The sequence below is a fragment of the Arvicanthis niloticus genome, chromosome 27 (genome assembly GCF_011762505.2).
Source record: "Arvicanthis niloticus isolate mArvNil1 chromosome 27, mArvNil1.pat.X, whole genome shotgun sequence".
NCBI lineage: Eukaryota > Metazoa > Chordata > Mammalia > Rodentia > Muridae > Arvicanthis > Arvicanthis niloticus.
Genome location: NC_133435.1, coordinates 13,860,366 through 13,882,566, shown reverse-complemented (window position 1 = coordinate 13,882,566; position 22,201 = coordinate 13,860,366). Strand labels below are relative to the sequence as shown.

The 22,201-nt window shown below is 39.7% G+C and overlaps 1 protein-coding gene across 4 annotated transcripts in view; it reads right to left on the bottom strand.

The window, feature by feature from the left end:
- Window positions 1-22,201, bottom strand: part of Vps13c (vacuolar protein sorting 13 homolog C) — a 148,204-nt gene that overhangs the window by 93,297 nt on the left and 32,706 nt on the right. For all 4 annotated transcript variants that reach the window (XM_076926172.1, XM_076926169.1, XM_076926170.1 and 1 more), the window contains 14 exons: window positions 20,538-20,597; window positions 18,462-18,542; window positions 17,449-17,506; window positions 15,195-15,322; window positions 14,158-14,264; window positions 12,890-13,061; window positions 11,095-11,157; window positions 7,753-7,879; window positions 7,158-7,252; window positions 4,712-4,854; window positions 3,801-3,993; window positions 2,524-2,638; window positions 1,871-2,007; window positions 927-1,050 (listed from right to left, as the gene is read on the bottom strand). In XM_076926172.1, coding sequence (XP_076782287.1) covers window positions 927-1,050; window positions 1,871-2,007; window positions 2,524-2,638; window positions 3,801-3,993; window positions 4,712-4,854; window positions 7,158-7,252; window positions 7,753-7,879; window positions 11,095-11,157; window positions 12,890-13,061; window positions 14,158-14,264; window positions 15,195-15,322; window positions 17,449-17,506; window positions 18,462-18,542; window positions 20,538-20,597 — 1,603 coding nt within the window. The remainder of the gene's footprint in view (window positions 1-926; window positions 1,051-1,870; window positions 2,008-2,523; window positions 2,639-3,800; window positions 3,994-4,711; window positions 4,855-7,157; window positions 7,253-7,752; window positions 7,880-11,094; window positions 11,158-12,889; window positions 13,062-14,157; window positions 14,265-15,194; window positions 15,323-17,448; window positions 17,507-18,461; window positions 18,543-20,537; window positions 20,598-22,201) is intronic.

The window sequence follows — 22,201 nt, the reverse complement described above, 5'->3', positions numbered from 1 at the left end:
CAGAGATTCTGTCCTCAGGTGATCGTGCACAAAATGACATACTCAGAGATATTTAATCAACACTTACTTCTTCTAGTAACTAAAAGAATATAGAGGACTGAAAAAGCTGTAATTAAGCAACAGAAAACACCAAAGCTTTGAGGACATAAACTATTTAAGTCTTAAGAGCATATCTACAGGATGCGTATCTGTAATGAAAACACGGTACATCGGAGAGGAGATCTAAGTCAGATCTGAAAATATGTACAAATGTAGCGAGATATCCTGGGGATGGAACCCAACTCTACACACAACTCCAGCTGTGTAACCTGGCACCCGCAGGGCATGTGGGCTTTGAGGGCAACCCATCATCTGAGACTGTGTGTGGTGCTATTCACTTATGGCATCATATCAGCAGTTATTGTTTCCAATTTTAGAACATCTCACATTTAGGATTTTTGAATCAAACAAGCTTATTGTAGTGGTTTTAGATGTAGTATTCTTTAAATATAATTTTCTCAGACATCTATAAAAGTAGATATAATAATACAAAATTAAAGACTGGGCTAAAACAGTAAATATTTTCAAATAAAGGCAGCAAGGAGAACATAGAAGCATCTCAAGGCATTAGGACTGGAGAGCCAGAACCAACTGTAACTTCTGCTGTGTTCTGACATCTTGTGGTCATGCTATAAACAGAGGCCACACATGAGCTTAGGTTCAAATGGTACTAGGAACCCTAGCTGACCTCTATTATAACTGTGGCATTCTGCATTGGGCCACTCCTACTGGGTTTTCTAAAATGGCAGACAGGACAAGTGCACGAGGGACTGATGCCCATGAGCAAACAGACACACACATGCAGAGTGCCGAGGCTAACAATGCACACACTCTACCAAAGCTACTGGAGCTTATCTGCTCGCCCTGACAGCTGAGCAGTGGCTGACCTGCTTTTGCAAAGAGCAACTGCACACTCTTTATTTCCACATCAAACTTGTCATATGCCTTGTCTATTATTTCTTCAAGGGATGAATTAGTTGTCTTCTGTGCGCCTTGGTCTTTACTGTTGAGCTAAAATGGAGTGAAGGGAAAAAAACTGAATTTCTTTATATAACAGAAAAGTATACATATATATCAACATACTTTAGTCACAATTCAAAGCTTCTAACTAAAGATAGGAGATTTCCTAACTTCCTGGTGATTTGTGAGCATTCTGTTAGGAGTATATTACCTCACCACAAGTTTGTCACACTTGAGTAATGGATGCGTCTGCAGTCACTGAGCCAATTACACGGATGTCTGCTTCAAATGACCTCTCCAGAAGGAATGCTCCTTCCTCTGCCTGACTCCTAAGAGGGCCTGCCAACTATGCTCAGCTCAACTACTGTCCACCTTGAACTCTTCGCCTTCTGAACACTACCATGAAAGAGGCCATCAGGACTCAGCTCCATCCTCTACTTCCTTTTCCCAGATAGAATAATGGCTCCCCTCAGTTTAACTCCAACCTTTTGTCAAATGCTTAGATTCAATGAGATGAAAATCCAAAATCCCACTCTAGTTACTAAGAGCAATCAAATATACACACAGACAGATATATAGAGATAGAGATTATAATTTTATGTCAAAATCTATAGCCCAGAAAAGGACACTGTAAAATTAAACTCTATAAACCATGAAAACTAAGATGGTTTCCATCTGGAAAACAAAAGCCATCCATCCAGTTTTCAATGCTAAATTATTGCCATTACAGGAAATTCTTTGTCTGGGTAGCCATATAATACATATGTAATAAGTCTAGAGTTAGTTTAAGTGAACTGAAGAAAAATAAGACACTATCAGACATACAGTTACCAAGTTTATCAAAGAAAGAAAAATGTACACATAAACCTACCTGAAAAGTACCAAAATCTAAAATGAGAAGGTTTGACTTTTCATGGTGAAAACCTGTCTGTGGAATTATCAGGTAAGAAGGCTTCAGATTTATCCTTAAATCGAGAACTTTCCGAGTCTCAATGATATGCGTAAGTCCTAAAGGAAGGCCAGGAAAACAATGATGTGATCAAGCTGTACAGGGTGATACTACTAACAAAAAGACAAAGAATTTCACTTGAAAGATATCAAGTAATGTCAGTCTTGCCAGAAGCTGAATTCTCAATATACATTAATATATATTATTACAGTAACTCCTATATAATGAGAATTAGGTCTAGCCATAGAATGACAAGCAACCTGATGAAATAGTCTGCTGGGTTCTTTAAAACTAGGCATGCACAGGATGGTGAACGCTTTGAAGAGTAGAGGTGGGGGGTCATGTTCTAAGGCTCAGGTTCTTGGCTATAATGCAGGAAAAGTATCTCCACACTCCATTACTCTCTTCCTCTCTACCAAGTCTATTCAACTCTGAGTTAGTCATGGCCAACGTATAACACAGACAAATTTTAAGAAGAAGAAATAAAACCCTAAACTACTTTAAATGCAGTGTTTCCATTACAACAGCCATGTTTGGAGTTTAGCTGGTGTTGACAGACACACTGAAGATTTTACCTGTAGCTGTTCTCTCTTTAATCTCTTCCAGTTTCATCAGTGTAGCTGATGTAATCTGCTCAAGATCCAACCCCTTATTTGACTGAAAGAATTCAACAACAGCATTGATAGTTTTCTGTAAAAGAATTTTAAAACACAGCAGGTTATATGTTAAATCTATGTTAGAAAGAATTCACCTCATTTATAAGCAGCTATGGCTTTGAAGCACGGAATCCAAAACTATTAGGCTACTACTGCCCTTCAAGAGTGAGAGACAACCATGAGCAAGGACCAGCCTAGTGAGCTAACAGGAGAGAGGAGAAGCTGTATGTATCGTGGCAGTAACAAGAGATCTAAGTGGCTTGTGGAACTAGCAACTGGCATGACTAGTTTCAGCCTCCAGTTAGAGAGGAAAGCCCATCCCTCAACACTGAACTTAGATTATGTCATACTTTGACATTTAGAAAAGAAACAGAGAAAAACTATTCACTCTTACCTACATATAAGACTTGATTATAAGGATATGAGAGATTTTATATGACAAAGGAAGTTCTGGAGATCAGTTGTACAGGAACTTAGTACAGATGTGACTGTGCTAAACAAACCAAACCATAGTCCTAAAATGTGTAAGATGGTAAATCATGTCATGGGTGCTGCACTACAATGTAAAAACGTTTTCAACTTCATTTGATCATTTTGTGTGAGTGCTTGTGAACACACATGTCAGAGCACATGTATTGGGGTCAGAGGCTAGCTCTGTGAAGTCAATCCTCTCCTACTGCCTTTACTTGGGTTCCTACAACTAAACTCAGATCATTAGGCTTGCATGGTAAGTGCCTTTACCCTGGGCCATCCTTTCATCCCTTAAAAAAAAAAAAAAAAAAAAAAAAAAAAAAACTTTTTAAATTTATCTTTTGTGTATGTGTATGTATGTATATGGCATATGCATGTGTGTATATAATCATGTGTGTACGTGGCTGAGTGCACCATGATCATGTACAGAGGCCACAGGAGAATTTGCTGTCCTTTTCTGTCACTCTCTCCACCTCATTCCCTTCAAACAGGGCCTCTCATGAACATGGAGCTAGGCTGGAGGCCAACAAGTCCCAGCAATCCTGCCCACATCCCACAGTGCTGGGTACAGGCACCTGCCATGCCAGTCTTCTACTTGAACGCTGAGGATGCAGACTCAGAGCCTCGTGTTTGCACAGCACACTCAGTTTTCTCATGCACGCTCATAGTAATCCATCCCTCAAGCCTAGAGACAGCTTGCAAAGTCGCTTTCTGACTACACTTACAGCGTCATAGATGACCTCCACAGGCTGTGACTGAACGATCAGAGTCTGGTCAGCAGGACTGTTCTCAGGGTTGGTTTCAAACTCAATTTTGAGCAAGGACGATGTGGTGTCACCAATGGAAGCCACCAGTGATGGCACGATGTCTTGTTGTCGCAAACCTGTGACGTACCAGTGTTCTAATTTTGCTTCTATCCTATTCAATGAGGAAAGAGCAAGCATATAACAGATAAAATTATAACTATCCTTTTGGAAATTCCCCTGGCAACCAGCCCTATGCCCAAGGTTACAGTTCATCTTCTTAGGCCGGCCTTCATTGACCTACAAACCCTGCTTCTGTTGTTGTGCATCGGTGTCTCAGTAGCTGTTTATCATCCACAGGAAAAGCCTACATTAGTCAAGCCCAGGACATGGCACAGGTTCTGACCACATGGTTTAAACATAGATAATGCTGACACCGTGTTTCTGCACTACTTCTGCATCCTCTAGCTGCCTCCTGCTTCTCTTGGAGCCCTTCCCATCCAGCAGTCTACACTCCTACCGATTCAGTTACCCTCCCCCACAACTGAGCCACGCAGTATACCTGTTGTATACACACCATGTTCTACAGTAAACGGTCTAATGTGTTAAAGTCTTGAATTAGTTCTTCTGCATATCCTTTTATCAGATACAACATAAATATCCTGAAAACAGAAATGTACTGTACCCTGAACCACTACTACGGTGCATTCTAAATAAAACACTACCTGATACACACTTGCAGAAAAGGAGGATAGAAAAGTAAATTACATCATTCACAACAAAACATGCAAAACAAAAGAAATGAATGAAAGCTGTTTCTCTTCAGTATTCTTTCATGCTCCATAAGATTATTTATTCAGGGCCACAAATAAAAATAAGTTCTTAAACCTTACTTCAACGCTTGTGCTCCTGGTCGCTGGGATACTTGGGTACCCAAGCCAATTATCTGAATTCTCAAGATTTCTGGAACATTCCTGTTTTCTCTTATTATAATAGAGGTGCTCACCAACTTCAGAGTCAGTATATGGGCCACATACTAAACGGGAATAAATAAAAACAGTTAACATGCAAATGATCGCTAGTTTTAATGGTTTCTCCTTAATTAAATATGGTGTCTCATCAAACAACTCAACAAAGCTTGTGGGTCCCAGCACCTACATACTCTCCATGAATGAACAAGACTAGAAAACTCAATGAAAGCCTATCAGACAGACAGCACACTTACAAAGGATACAAGTCTGTCTGCTTAGTTTTAAAGAAACAGTAACAGAAAGTGACAGAAGCAGAGTGTCCATTGAGAAGCCTTCACTTAAGCAAACTAAGCATCTCAGACCAATCCTCTAGCTGAAGAAAAGAAAAACTATGTATGTACAAGAAATACCTGCCAGATGGCTATAGGATTTTACACACACACACACACACACACACACACAGCCATTACACATAAATATGTGCTCTTGTGATACTCCAAACCAAAAATGTAGTTGGAACAGACAACCATTGGGGAGATAATACAGAATTTGGGGATGTATTTCCCCTCAAAGCATGTGAGCTTTTAAGAGCATGAAGGCAGCCTATGAAATGAGCCTCCCAAGAAAACACTACACAGGGCAGGGCGCTGATTAAATGCCCTCTAGTCTGGGTTTAGTCCTGAGACCCAGAAACAAATGGCTAAAAAGAATTAGAGGAAAGTCTCCAGATGAAGAGTGGAGAGACAGAAATGTGGGGAGCTGAAAGGGGGACAGAAGACGCCACAAAGGCATAGCTCACATGCCAAAGAAGGATCTAGAGAGCAGTGGGGCAGAAACTATCCACACTGATGAGACTTAGGACATTCCACCTATGTAAACAAAAGCAAGTATAAATTTATACCACAGTAAATACTGAAAACCTAAAGTAAAGAGTTAAAAACTTTCTCCACTGGATGACCCCATGTCTTACATGAGCAATACTAACTGGATTTAGTGCGATGTTACAGTCAGGGAGGATAGTGGGTGGAGGAAGAAAGAAAATAATAGTTGGGGAGATATGGAAAGGGAAACAGAGGTAGATTTGATCATATTTCATTGTATTCGTGTATGAATTTAAAAATAAAGGAAAATTATACTATAAAAGTTTAAGAAAACAAAAATGTCCGTCCTTCATTGATTAAAACATCATACACAGGAACTGAGTGAGCAGACACATCACTAAGATAGAGTATGGCTCACAAACAGTAAAAGCCAAACAGCAATAGAATTGTGAACTCAAAACTCTTTAAAAAAAAAAAAAAAAAAAAAGAATTGAACAACCTAGAATTCTAAACACAAGGTAGGGGAGTATCCTTAAGACGGGGAGGCGCACAGTACAAGCAGCTCTTCCTTAGAGGGAAGAGAACAGCAGGCATCATCCAAGAGAAGGGAAATACGGGTGAAGGTCAGAGAGAGCGACAGGCACACAAGACGCAACTCGCGGGCATGCCCATCTCTTCCAGATCGCTCACTCTAAAGGCTATACACAAATGCAAAAGGCAGGACATAGCTGTAAGTCAATCCGCAGAGCCCCAGAGACAGCAAAAGGACAAACGTTACCCGACTTAAAATGGGCACGTACAAATGAGCCAGAATGGCCAACAAGCCGTGGAAACATGTTCAATACTGTTACTGGAGAATACAGATTAAAACTACAGTGGGGTAGCACACCATCCTCTTACTTTATGTTTCATAAAGAATAGCTATCACAGTGAGTGATGTTTAGGGAATCTGTTTCTTTTAAGTTATACATACATCTGCCCTGTCACCCAACAATCTCACTCCTAGGTACAGACTCAGTGGAAATGAAAACACGAGTTAAAAAAGAAAGAACGCGAAATAGAAATAAAGACAACTCAAATGCTTTTTTAAAAAAGCATAAGAAAGTAAGTTCAGGTATTTTCGAATGATAGAATCCTACACAGCAATGAAAATGAGCAAAATATATTAGGTACAGCAGTAGCGATGACTCCAGCAGCAAAGCCAGACAAGAGAAAAACGCTCCGTGTGCCTCCGTTTACAGAAAGACAAAAAAACATTCAGAACAAAATCATCCTGTCTATAGCAAAACACAAAAGGAAATGAAAGACCTGCCTGTGGGAATAATCTGGACATGGGTTAGCTCTGGATAGAAAGGAGGGGAGGTGTGGGAGACTCTAGGATGCTCGCAATATTCTAAACCTTGACTGGTAAGGCCCCAGAACAGCATATGGCAATGAAACTGAGGACAACATATTTTCAGTAGCTACTTAGAACATCACTAATTTAATCCAACTCAAGATAATCCAGCAAGTGAGTTAAAACACTTGTGACGGCATCTGACACCTACCTGCTTGGGCAAAGCATAGTTGTATGTGCTCTCACTGTACCCAATGGCAGTAAAGAGTTTGTCTTTTTCCTCTGGAGTCATAAGGTCATCGATGGCTATGAGAGAAGACAGTCATTCAGGAAATGAGTGGCTTTGGTTTTACAGATCATTTTTTTTTTTTAAGTCTACAGACAGAAATGCTAAAGCAAAACCAACTACCTAATTCCCTCCAACACACCACTTTGGCTTAATTAAAACAAACACCCTGTGTTTGCCTGTTTGTATTAAAAAACTGCAAAAAGACATTCGCTGTTAAGAAAATTCAGTTCTCAGATATACATATTTTTAAATTCCCTAAAATTTTCAAAAAATAAACTTGTCATTAAAATCCCTCTAAAGCTTAACAATAAGGAATGCTGGATGCTGAGACCTCTAAGCATAAACATGTTTAATTTCTCACAAGCCATTGTTCAATAAATTTCAAGTTTTTCTCCAGGTAGATAAACAAAGCAATTATGTAGCCTGTCATATCATTCGTGTGTGCCTCTGCTGGTTGTGTGGGGCAGAGTCTGTGTGGTTTTCCCTTCAGGTCCATGACTCCTGCCTTGAGACTTACTCTCAGGGACTGATGATTCCTCATCTCTCTTCTTAGATTCTTTCTTTCCCCAGAACCCACTAAACCAGCCACGTTTCTCTCCTGCCTCTGCAGACTTTTTCCTTAATTTCTGCCCAGAATGAATGACCTGAAAAATGAAAACTGAAGATTAATTCAGAAGAAATACTCTGTTCACTGTTAAGTATATCCATGGTCAGTTTTGTTTAATGCTTCAATGAAGTAAGACAGGAGAGGAGGCCAGTCATTTTTTACTGAAATGATCCTCATAGGATGGCCTGGATAGTGTGGTCTATGGATAACCTACTTCCTATGCCTACTGATAGAATTTAAAGAAGGCACACTGTCTAGCACTAACTGAGACTGTGAATTAATTTCTCTGTGTACTGTAATGTGCAGGTGTTTAAGGAGACACTGGAATCATGGGTTTGTAAAATTAAAACAATTCTTAAAATGAAGACGCTTCTGCATCTGAAATGTATTGTTCTAAAAGGCACATTTCAGAATGGACATGCATTACTGCTTTGCTAACTAGGTTGTGGTGGAACAAAGAAATAGTGATAGAAACAGCCCTCAAATCCATCTCGCCTCTTACTTCAAATACAGCCTAAGATGCTTCCTACTCCGCCTCCTCCCCTACTTTTTCAGAAACCAGAAAACAAGTATGGGAAAAGAAGAGTAAATGATTTAAACTCTATCATCAGTCTCTGATCTTCAACAATCTTCAAACTCACTTTTAAGAGAATTTTCAATGGATAGTAAATCATTAACATAATTAAGTATCCCATAATAAAAAGTAAAACAATCCAAAAAGAGAAGTTAAAGGGAAAAAATAAGTTCTAAAATGAAAGAGGATGTTTGATGACCAAATATAAGGCTAAGCACAGAGAAAATATTCAGTCCTAAGTCTCCCATGATACAAGCATTCAAGAGTGAAGAGATGAAATAGAAGACATCAAGATATATCAAGTGTGGTATTTTCATTCTAGCATTAACATATGTGTGCATATATACACTCTGAGTGTTTATATTATATACATTTTATATAGATGTTTACATGAATGTATTATAGACAGTGAGCAAAGAAGAGAGAAAGATATCAGTCATCCAAAAAGAAAAAAGGAAGAAATGTTATCTGAAAGCATTCCACAGGTGTAAGCGTACATCTCTGAGTCAGCTCAGCTGCCACTCAGATGTGTCCATCACAGGTAGCCACAGGGGGTCAGGTGCTCTCTGCCTAGAAGCCCTTTTCTGCCTGAATTTGGAGCTGTGTTAATAAAGCTTCCCTCCTTCAACTTGGCAACACCCACATGGTCACCTCTGAGTTGTTTCCCATCTCTCTAAGCAGGACAGCAGGTTTATGGTCTCTTCCCTAATTCCTTAGGTAACTTTATCCAGTCTCACACTTCTAACCCATCCTGAATTTACACGTGCAACAGACTTCTCTTCTGAACGGTGAGATCTACTTACACTGTACCCCAGCTGCTCCACCCAGTCTTCCCCATCTTGTTTAAGGACTGATCTATACTTTCAACTGTTGATACCAAAATAACCCAAGGCTTTTTAACTCTCTTATCTCTAGCCTGTATCTGGTTATATGGTTTCTGCCTTCAACCATCTAGACTCTGGAACATTCTATCCCCTCCACTGAAACCAAGCTCCTCCCCTGTTCCTCCCCTGTGGAGGTTTGGTTTTTTGCTATGTATTATAATGCTAAATACTGCCTCCTCCCTCTCACCCTTCAAGGCTTGGCAGCCATGCATACATTACTCCTTAATTTAAAACTAATGGTTGAATAAAGATGGTGACAGCCTATAGCTGGGCAGAAGGGAGGTGGGGTTTAGGTTCCCAGGCTTGGTGTCTGAGGTAGGACCATGAAGGGGAAGTAGAAGATGGAGAGAGGAGAAGACGCCATGGGGTAAGGGGTTGTAAGTACTAGCCTTGTGGACTAGCTAGCCAATTGGAATAAGAGTGGGCCACACAGAACATGGCAAGTCATATCTCGGTGTTACTGGCAGGAATGTAGACATTATAGCACATAGGGTGGGTATCTGCCCCGCTCTAATGCTGATTAAAATTTATTGTAAATATAAAGACTGTGTGTCTTTTTTCTGGGAAATGAATGATCAAAGGTGGAGTGGAAACCCCTGAGTGAGATTAAATACCTACTCACTCCCCTGCCACTCCTCACCTGATAGCTCAGTAGCAACTGGCCTCCCTGTTAGTATCTTCTTGTTCTCTCCTAAAGCTGTTTGCAAAGCATCGAGAACGAGTTCTAAAGCATCCCCAATTATAATATCCTACTTCTCAAATTCAGTATTAATGACTTGCCAATTCAAGCCAAAATCCACTGCTGCTTATAAAATCCCACACAGCCTGGTGACCTCCCTGTTCCCAGCAGCACCACTTCCACTCCACCCTGCCACTTCCTGTAAATCACAGTGGCTGCCACTCTCCCCAGGCCAAAAGCCTTCAACTGGTACAGTCTATTCTTTCCTCCCGGGTCAGCTCTGCCTGTCCACATCTTTCTGATGTCTCTCTCAACCTCCTTGGGTCATCAGTCCAGTCCTCTCTGAGTGAAGCTTGCGCTGCTGTCCTGGTTAAACCTGTAATCCCAGTGATCATCACTGCCTAGCCGCAGCACCCTCTATATCCCTGCTGTTTGTGTATGTGTGTATTTGTTTAATTGTGTATTTATTATCCTTCTTTCCCTTTGGAAGGGGTTTCTTTATTTTGCTCACTTCCATACGCTAATACAAATGATAAAGAGAAAGGTGAAAAAAATCACTTACACAGTCATTCCTAAGGGCCAGGCCCATAACAGACCAAGTGTTTTAAATGAATTATCACATATTCCCCAGCAATAAACCCAAGATGCAGGTTACATTGTATAAATGAGAAAACCAAAGCACAAAAGAGATTAGATAGCTAATGCTGAGTCATAAAAACAAAAGCCTGCAAAACTGGGACCCTCTGGCCCTCAGGTCTACACACTTAACCAGAATCTAGAATGACAGAAACTCATTAAGTTTTTGCTAAGTCCTAAGGAAGAGCATGCACCTGATGGCAAATGTTAACTGACATTCGAACTGCTAGAGTGACAGGGAACTTAGATTTACGATGTCACAAAGTTTTGATTGCCTAGTTTTAAAGCTCTTCCTGTTAACAGCTGTTTTCCAGTTAGTTTTCCCTAGAGACATAATGAAACAATAAGGATCCATCCCTATTCTCATTTGGGTAAATCTTAGTAACTTCCCATAAGATTCAGATTTCTTCATCCCAGGCTTAAAGAACTGGTATTAACTCGCTGAATAAAGAATAAAGTCAGTTAGGCAAAATGATTACCTCAACTTGTGCTTGTTGTCTCACTAAAATTATGTTAAAAACATCTAGACTTTTCTCCAAGTCCTGAAAAACAAGAGAAAAAAAAATGATTATATACAGCACACCCCATGACTAACATATTCATCTCGGCAGTTCCAACACTGGCAGTGTCTAATGAAAGCATGAGCTAAAACATGCTTTTAATCATTTTAATTTTCCTAGTAAGAAAAGTAGGTCTTATAAAAAGTTAAATCATTACTCAACAGTGTGAAAATAAAGCATTTTCTGTGGGTTATTAGATAACTGCAAATAAAGTAAGAATGCTTTCGACAGGAACTATGCTGGGGCTGAAGAGACGGCTCAGACCTCAAGACCACTGGCTGCTTTAACAAAGGATCCAAGCTCAGTTCCCAGCACCCAGCTACCTGTAACAGGAGACTGGATGTCCTTTCTGACCTCCATAGGCACCAGGCACACATGCAGTGCTCAGGCCTAAATGCAGGGAGGACACTCACACACATAAGTACATCTTCTCAAAGGTTTTTTTTTTTTTTTTTTTATGAAAGGAGGGGATGTGAAGAACTAAGAAATGCCAGAAAACAGCACTGCATTCCCTGCAAAGACTGCAGTTCAGTCATCTGACAGCTCCCAGCCACCTGTGACTCCAGCCCCAGGCCATCTGATGCCCCTTCTTGCCTCCTCCAATATCTGTACTTATGTGTACAAGCAAACACAGAAACATGCATGTACATATAATTTTAAAGGCATAAAATTTTTAAAAGAATAAAAACTGGAGAGCAGTTTTAGGTACTTTCTTGTGATCGTTACTTCTTACTCTCCCCTATTCTGTATTATTTTATAGACATTATATCACTACTTTAAAAAAAAAAAAAACAAATGTAAACTACTCAAGTCACCAAGTAGACTAAAGGAGAAACTGAGACTCTAACATTAATTAGATGACCTGAACCCTTGTGAATTTGTTCATACAGCTGCCAGGACTATAAGACAGACGCTGTTTTCATTTTACTCCTGAGAAGAAACTTGAGCAGCTGAGAAACCCACGTCTGTGTGTCTGTGACCAGAACACCTGGTAAACACCAAGCTCCTAGAGCTCTTTGTCCCCACACCTATGCCCCTCTTGTATCACACTGGTCATTATTATGGTTCCAAAGCACAGGAGTCCAGCCCCGTCTTATATCCTGGACACAGTGACTGAATGGCAGCCACGGCCACCACATGTTATTAAGCAAATTCTGTATTCCGGGCACAAGTTAAGACTCTCACCCTTTCTCAGGGAAAGAGTTTTTTTTTTTTTAATTTGTTTTGTTTATAAACAATATTTTAAGCTCTAAAATGGAGAGAACAGAATTGTATAAGTATGGGAATTTTTATGAACAAACAAGATCTAACAAATGAACTAATGTCCATATTCTAAACAGTCGTAGGAAAACGAGACACATTTTCTCACGTAACCTGTAGCAGTTTTACTAAATGTGACATTATGCTATGGAAAAGGGATTGTTGGTTAAGAAAAAGAAATGAAAAGGTAAGGAAAAACACTATTTTCTCATGTATGCGTCTGTTCATTGTCAAATTATATTCCAATTCAAACCAGATACATAAGAATGTTAAAGGAGCTGCATGCAGTGGTTCACACTTTTAATCCCAGCACTTGGGAGGCAGAGACAGGCAGATCTCTGTGAGTTCGAGGCCAACCTGGTATTCATAGTGACAGGACAACCAGAGCTATAGAGTGAGAGACAGAATATTAAAGGGTGATTAGAAGTTAGCAGTAGTAACATGCAAAATATACCTGAATTTGTTTCTGTATTTCTTCTGAGACTTTGGTTTGTGTTAACTTGTTTTTGTAGGCCACTTTGTAACTCTTGAGTAGCTGCCTGTGTTTTTTTATGTTACTCCATGACCACGGTTGTGTATATCTTCTTACATGAACTTCAAGAACAGAATCAATAGCATATTTCCACCTGAAGTCAAATTTTGTTAATGTACATGTGAATATAAAGATGCAAGAAAACAGATTAGATTTCTCAGAGATTCCACACTGTTGACGTTGTTGTTCTTCTTGTTGTTCTAGTAACTCCAACAGTAACACTGCAAGCCCCCAGTACAACTCTCCGGCCTAAACAGTAAGCAGAGAAACACTCCAGGAGGACAATATGCCAAAGCACAACCGTGCAAAATGGTACATGTGGAAAATGGTCCAGTCACATGCTTAATACCAACTTCTTGCTCAACGGCAGGCCACATCCAGCACAGTGGCTTCACAGAGTTATAGTGTCTCGTGATGGCATGGCTATTTTAGTTCCCACTGCATGATACCCACATGATCATGAAATGCATTTCATACACACACCTCCACTGCTCAGTGAAACATGGCTACAGGCTGTGTTTTTATGACCTTGAGTCCACGTGGAAAATTGACAAGACTTTTAAAAACATGTTCAAAGTCTTGAATGCTAAGATAAACTTTAGGAGTCCAGAAGCAGAATATCAAATGAGGCAGTAGTGGGGGGTGGGGGGAGGAACAGCACAGACAGAAAAGATCTCTTTTCTTGTTGTTTCTGAAAGTGTCTGGACAGTAAGGCCTTAAAGGTTTCTTGACTCTGAAGGCGCTGACGATATGATACTCATCTCTTAGAAACAAAAGAACAAGAGTAAAGCGATGACTCCATGCTCAAGCACTCAATGAGCAAGTAAGAACCTGAGGTTGCATCCCCAGAATGCATGTAAATGTTGGGTTCATTGGCCCACAGCTGCAGCCCCAGTGCTGGGGCAATAGGAGATGGCCAGGCTCAATGAGAGCACACTCAGAGAGTAGGGATGAGAGAAGCAATCAGGAAAAACATCCAACATCCACCCCCACTCTCCATACACACTCACACAGGCAAGTGCATCTACATATGCCACACAACACACCCACACCCCCACAACCCCCCCCAGAGAGAGGGGGGGGGAGAAAGAGAGGGAGAGAGGGAGGAAGAGAGGGAGGGAGAGAGAGAGAGAGAGAAAGAGAGAGAGAGAGAGAGAGAGAGAGAGAGAGAGAGAGGAATTCTAACTTACCATTGCCGACAGTTGGTGTGAAGTGGTAAGCAAGGTTTGTACTTCCTGTATGGCACATTTCTAACCATATAATCCAGTGACTCCAAAAAGTCAATCATACTTAAATACTATTGAGACAAGAAGAAAATTGGGTTTGTTACAGTGAACATGTAAATAAAATTAGATTTGATTCTCTTTTTCTAGAGGACTCCAAAAATCTCTGATAATTCAATAATATACTAACTATACCTAATTAAACATAACATTACCAATTAGAAATTACAGCACAATACTTTAAGCTCTTTTATAAAAGAGAAGGGTACTGCTACTTAAACTACCACAGAACCAGAAGTACACATCTATTTTTTCAGATATTCTAAAACGGAAAAAAATATGTATCTTAGAAATAATAAAAGGGCCTGTCTCCCAGTGTTGGTTGTGTATGTCTCCGAGCCTGCCTGCTTTTCCTCTGGACTCTCACTTTTGCCACAGCTACAGCAGCTAACTCCCAAACTGCTCCAGAAAACTGATGCATAACTAAGCAGGGTTTAGAGGCTCCAACCAAGCTTGACAGCCTGACTTCAATCCCAAAAGCCTACAAGGTGGAGGGAGATAAGTGACTCCTTCAGGCTGCCCTCTGACCGCACATACATGCACACATGCATGTACACACACACACTCATACATACACACGCACTCTCATACACACACACACACACACACACACACACACTCTCTCTCTCTCTCATATACACACTACTAGAAGATGAGAAGAAAAAATGAGAAAAGCATACTGAAATTCTCCTATAATTATGATTTCAAAGGGAATAACATCTTTCAGTACAGCTTAATAAGATTAAGTATAGTTTGTGAAAAAGATCAAATTAATGGAAACTGTCTGAAATCTCTCTTTTTTTAAAATCTTTACATCTTTTTCATCGAATGTCAACAGAATGAAACAAAGGTACCACCACACCACAGAGAATGACTAATGACAAACACAAGAACAATCAGGATTCAGGGCTGATTAAAGCCAGAGCTAACTAGTGGAACCTTACCTGAGGCTTCGTCAGCTCAATGGCAATATTCTGTACTTCTACATTCCCATCAAGTTTGGGTGTTTTGAGCTCTGATTCTGCACCAGGATTCATGTAGAGTTTGGCAGAGGCTGATATTGGCTGGAAAACTGGTATCACGTGAGAAGAGATAAGACAGGTTTGCATGTTCTTAACTATGAACTACTATAACAATATTAATAATATAATAATTATGAGACTATTGTATATTGAAAGTAAAAGAGTATATGATACTATGAATACATAACAAAATCACTACAAGAAATATGCAAGGCTTATGACCTCACAGAAACAGAGACAGCACGCACAGGACCTGCACAGGCCCAAGCCAGATGGGGTCCCAGCGCTGTAATGAGGAAGTGGATATGAGCCCCTACCCCTAACCAAGAAGCTATTTCCAACTGGCAATCGCTCACAAAGGAAATATTTGTCTCTCCAAGGAAGTCTCACTGGATATACAAACAACACTTAAAGGCAGGCCTCATAGTGACAGGTAGCCAATACAAGATTAACTCAATAGCATTTGGAAGTCTATTTTTGTCTCATTATGCTTTGTCTGGGCATTTTTACTTGACTGGTCTTTTGGTTATATATTACAGTTTCCAATTTTGTGTTTTTATGACTCTCTAGTGTGTGCTGTGTCTCTGCCTGTGTATGGGCTTCTCATGCTTCTTTGTTTTTTGTTTTGTTTGTTTGGTTTTTTGGGTTTTTTGTTTGTTTGTTTGTTTGTTTGCTTTTCTGTTTTGTTCTAGTCTTTTGGTTTTATATTTGCCTGTTTTCTACAGAGAGAGAAAGAAGCATGGAGGTGAATGGATGGTGATATAGGGAGGACCTGGGAGGGGATGAGGGGGTAAAACAGTGATCAGAATATATTATATAAAATAATCTATTTTCAATCTAAAGAAAGAAAAATGGACAGAGAGAAAGAAAGAGAGAGAGAGGAAGAGAGAGATTGAGAAAGCATGTACAAGAGAAAGCTCTGTATATGGATCTACTTATCTGTGTGAAACAAGTTAGGTAGCTTGCTAGTTAATCTCCATGGTTACCTGGGAGTCATGTGCTCCCAGGTAAGGAGAATATAGAAAACAGACAGTTCCTGTCTACGGCTAGGTTTTTCTATAACTTAATAGTTTATTGTTGATTTATAATATTAAAACAAGAGGAGAAATAAAAATCTAATTTTTTTCTTAATAATTGACAAAGTTTAGAAACATAAATAAAATCATCCTAGGGAAGAATTTCCAGTATACTGTTTTCAAGTTCATCAGATACAAACAACTACAAGAAAAAGTATAAATACTTCAAAGTTGAGTGACAGTAAAAACTGAAAGTCTACTAGGGTTGATGATAGTGATACATTCTAACTATAAACAGTATCAAGTCCATATAGGTGTATTCATTACACCTTATGATAAGTATAACTTGCACTAAATTCTATACTATTTTGACTGACTTATGTGATTCCTAAATGCCTGTGATTAAGATAAATATTTTCTGAACTATTTTTATCAAATAAACTAAAATTTTTTACAAACTTTAAATTTTTGTCATTATTCAAGTGGATGAACATAACAGAAAGCACCATCGTCTATAGCGGACGAGCTACAAAGGACAGGAGGAAAACCTTGGAAAACCAGGACAACTGGAATATGGAAAGAAAGGGACATGGAAGTTAAGAACAATTATAAAGACATTCACTGAATGACAACAAACTAACAGCTTCTCAGGATGAAACTGAAACAGGAAAGCAGATGCAGTAAACAGATAAGCAGGCAATTCTGCCAAAGAAAGAGAGGCTGACAAAAAAAATACAAACTTCACTTTAAAAAACATCCAGCATGCCTGGCTTACACTACTAGAGGTGATATGATACCACAATCCCAGAGATTCCAAAAGCAGGAGGGAAAGAAGAGAAAAGAAGAGGGAGAGGGTGAAGGGAGAGAAGGAAGGGAGGAGCCCAAACTACAAGACAAAGAACACTGTAACAAGGTTACAGAAAGCAGAGGTCAAAGGCTCTGGCTGCAGGAGTGAGCCCCAGCTCCTCTGCCTCCCCCATCATTCTCCAGTACTGTGTGGCTACAGTCTAGTCCTAAGAAGTTACCATCCAAATGTGCATGTGTGGCCAACTACCATAAAATGGACACATTCTGGTTGTTAAAATGACTTCATTTAGAAAAGTTTGTGGAAACATTGACTTCCATGTCTCTTCTATAAAGGAACTCTCCCTGGTACTCACTGTACTGATGGTCTGGGGGAATGTTTGTACTTGTAAGAATTTCACGTTTCAGTTGATTCTAAAGAGATTTAAGATTGAAAGAGAAAGACAGTTAGCCACATGTACCAAAAATTAAAAATATAAATAAATAAATGGTTCTCACATCTGTACCTTCATTGTTCTCTTTCTAATAACTACCATGGGAAAAATATAAAGTATAAATGTACAGGTATTTTATAATAAACACACAATGACCTAAATATCTAAGAGCATATTATGAATCCTCTGTATAAAAACCACCCAGAGACAGATATATATCTACGACATCCTAGTCAAAGGCTGACTCTGTTAGAGTGTTCCTGGAGTCCTAAAGTTTATCTAATCTAGAAAGTGTGGCTGTTCTGCGTCTCTCCTCTAACTGAAGAAATAAGACATTGGCTCAGTACACTGAATCACTGGACCGCCCGTCGACATGCAGGAAATCATTATCATAGCTATTTGAAGACTTGTAAGACACCTGTGCTCCAGGTCTGGCGGGTGGTATCCCACAATATCCTTAATCCTTCTTATACGGAACAGCATAATAAAAGCACCACCAAAGTGTGTATGAGCAACCACAGAGGGCGCTGTAACAGGCTCCCTGCCACCATCGAGTGAACAGTTTCAAAAAGATCTTCAGAATCAGAAGCCTTTCTGAAGAGATGGAATGAAGTTCAAAGGTTTTTTTCAGACTTTTGATTTAGTGATATGTCAGTTAAACAGATGACTGACAGCCTGTCCTCATTAAGGACCTCCCCTTTTGCTGGGCAGGGGTGGCGCACACCTTTAATCCCAGCGCTTGGGAGACAGAGGCAGGCAGATTTCTGAGTTCGAGGCCAGCCTGGTCTACAGAGTGAGTTCCAGGACAGGCAGGGCTATAGAGAGAAACCCTGTCTTGAAAAAAAAAAAAAAAAGAAAGAAAGAAAAAGAAAAAAGGACTTCCCCTTTTAAACACATTTAGGGTGTGCAGTTAACATGTCAAGGTAAGAAATTACCAAGATGTGCTCCCTTGATCCATGGTAAGACATGCAGCAGCCAACATTCCAATAGGCACTGAGACTGTCAAGCTTCACAAGCTATGTAAGAGAAACGAAAATGGTCAAGCAAAGCACCCTAAAACTGTACAACAGCATTCAACAACTACCCCTGTGTTCACTGAAATTCTGAACTTTTTTAAGAAAATAGCCAAAAATGAAAGAGAAGTGTATACATAGGACTTTTTAAGTTAAACTTAAAATTTGTTAATTTTTTAGCGTTGTTTGATTTTAAATTTTAGACAATCAGGATTCTGGGTGATCTACATATGACTACGCTTGAATTTAAGAGAGCAAATGTTATGTTTTAAACTGGCTGTCTTAACCAATTTGTTAAATAGTCTATTTCTGAGTTTTAAAATAACAAGTGTTGCCTTTGACAGACTTAAGTATTTCATATAGACTGAATATACCAATTGTGAGAAACATTTTTTGTTGTTGTTTTGGTTTCTCTGTGTAGCCCTGGCTGTCCTGGAACTCACTCTGTAGACCAGGCTGGCCTCAAACTCAGAAATCCGCCTGTCTCTGCCTCCCAAGTGCTGGGATTAAAGGCATGAGCCACCACTGCCCGGCGAGAAACATTTTTAAAATATGTTTCTGGGAACACATTTTCAGGTGATTCACATTCATTTAATTATCAAATAGTAAAAAAAAATAGCATCTACAGACTGTTTTCTAGATAAGAAAATACAAGCCCCCTCCAGCAGTTATCAGTGGCTGTGCTGAGGAGGACTGTGGGAAAGGACCTTATGGGCAATAAAACTGGGAAAGCTACAGACTGGATGATACAACTGCTGAGGAGCGACCACGCTTATGAACCGTGTCAAGCATTGACAAGTCCTGCAGTTAAACACAGAGCACACACCTGATGGTTATGCAGGGTGTGTGGCTTAAGCACATCTCTTTCCTGACCACAAATTATTCTTCCTGCATCTAAGACCTCAAGTGCCTAGTCTTACATGAAACACAGTCTGGAAGGATGCTTGTATCCAGACCCTTCACTTGATGGACGAAGAATCTAAACTTCAGGGCAGATAAGTGATCACAGAAATTCATATGGTAAAAGCTGAATCCAAACCAGAACTTGGACTTTTCCACCCCTGACTCATCTTTATTAACAAACTACAAAGATAATGTAAGTCCTTAAAATCCACGGCATTTTAGGCTCACTTAGTCACCCATATTAAACACGTTCCCTAATGAGCTAACTTTGCCAAAAAAGCCACGTCAACCCTAATAAAATACCTCTGACACTCAACATGTTTTGTTTGTGCTTTATGAGGGAGAGTGTCACACTCTCAATCGGCATGAAATACCTAAGTCTGTCAAAGACAACAAGTGTTAGTTTAAAATTCAGAAATAGGTTATTTAACAAATTGATTAAGACAGCCAATTTAAAATATAGACTCTTTTAAACTCAAGAGTGGTCGTATGTAGATCACTCAGAATCCTGATCCACTAAAATTTGGAATCAATCAAAGTTGATTCCATAAATACATTAAATGTCTAAAGACATCTTAATTTTTAGCCTTAAAATGTTAAATAGATTACCACACTAAGATCAGGATTACACAGTACTATCAGGATGCCCACATTTGTGTACACAATATTCGCTGGCATGAGACTTGCTAGTTTTATCATAAATACAAAGATAGTCAAGTCTCCCCTAAATACCAGCATTTTATATGGTCAGAAGAAGTTACTAAGAGCTGGATCATTTACTATAAATCAAATATGCTTATATTTACTCCCACAACTTCCCAAAGTTCCTGAGGGCTTAGATGTGTTGCTTTTGCTCTGTCCTTAAGATGTACTTAACACTTTAGCAGAGTTTGCTTTAAAATAACTAAATGATCACATTTAGTGAAATGAGACACCTCTCCAAGCCGGCTCCACTGGCTAAATTCTGACATTGCTGCTCTCTCCTACCATCTGGCTGAGCGGATACTTTAGTTCTTAAAGATCTTATCCACATGAGCACAAAAAATTGATCCCCAGCAAGAAATTCTAGAACCTTGTATATGAAAAATTTAATACCTTATATATGATTTTTTCTGCCTCATTTAAAATGCATGGAGTCCAGTGTTCATTAGTCGTCTAAAAAGAAAAGAAGATCAACTCTTACAAAGCAGCATGTGTCATACACACTCCAGTACCTGTAAGTAATAGTCAACTCTTACAAAGCAGTATGTGTCATGCACACTCTAGTACCTGTGAGTAATAATCAACTCTTACAGAGCAGCATGTGTCATACACACTTCAGTACCTTTGAGTAATAATCAAATAATTTAGAAAGAAAAGTGGCCAGCCAGATGGCTCAATGCATAAAATCATTTGCCACCAAACCTCTAACACTTGAATTCAAGCCCAGGACCCACATGGTAGAAGGGGAAATGGGCTATTCCAACAAGCCACTCTGACCTTCACATGTGTGCTATGGTGCAGAGATGCCCCCCCCACACACACACACACGTTTATAAAATAAAAGTATTTTTTTAAAGTTTAAAACTTACCTAGGTACTGTCAGGTAAGGTTAACTGTTTCTTTATATATTTATATATAACAAAAAAGAAGCAATGAAATTTAAAATTGAAGGGACTCTATTTCAACCAGGTTACTCCATTTAGAAAATTATTGTTGGGTTACTTATTTCTGAAGTCCTACACATGAATAAAAACAGGGAGCTGGTATATACATATGAAGAAGATATACTTTCTTGAAAAATAAAACTTGCTGTAAGGTAGGATGGAAACACAGTGACTGTGAAAGTCAGCACAACCGTGTGTGCAGCATGGCTGACAAGACCGAGTACTAACATCCACTAGGGGGCGTTGCTGACAGACTGCCCAACCCATTTCACAAGCTGAAGAATCTGAAGGAACTGAGAGTCAGACACAGAAAGCAGACAGTTCTCAGCAAGCCTGGCTGAGGAGAGGGTGGAGAAGAAGAGGTGGTTAGAGAGTCAGGCTGGGGATGGAAACTTAAGCAGAGCCTTGTTAAGTTTTGTTAGGAGGAAGAGACAAGAATGTTTAAGACTGGCATGATATAATACCAGCACTCAGGAGACAGAGGCAGGAGGATCTCCATGAGTTCAAAGCCAGGCTAGTCTACTTGATGAGTTCCAGGCCAGTCAGACCTACATAATAAGATTCTGTCTAAGAAAAAAAAAAAGTGCTTAACTGCTTCTAGGAAGATGTAGGGTAGAGAAAGGGAAGCTGATCTGCAAGAGAGAATGACAGAAAGCAGGAATATAGAGACAATGAGACCTGTAGACCCAGGGGATCTAATATGGAAGTAAGCCTGTCGCTGAGAAGATGAAAGGAAGAATGGTGTACATACAAAAGAGGCAACAGGCTTCCTGACAGCCTCTTATCATTGAGGCCTAGCAGCTGTAGCAGGACAATGAGCTGCACACTTGAGATAGGCTCAATCTCACAAAACACAAAGGAGACTCTCTGAATCAGCTGGTGGTACAGCATACCTAGAAGCCTACCTAGCTCAGTACCTGGGATAACAACATGTTAGGATCTTGACACAATAAAACAGGGAGAATGAGGAAAGGGCGCTAGTAAACTCTAAGAAGAAAGTAAAAAACAACAAAGGCAAGACACTCCCTCACATGAGTTCTAAAATCTGAGCAAAATTACCAAGCTGTCAAAGGGAATGGCTACACAAGCAAGTGAAACAGTGGGGGCTCTGAA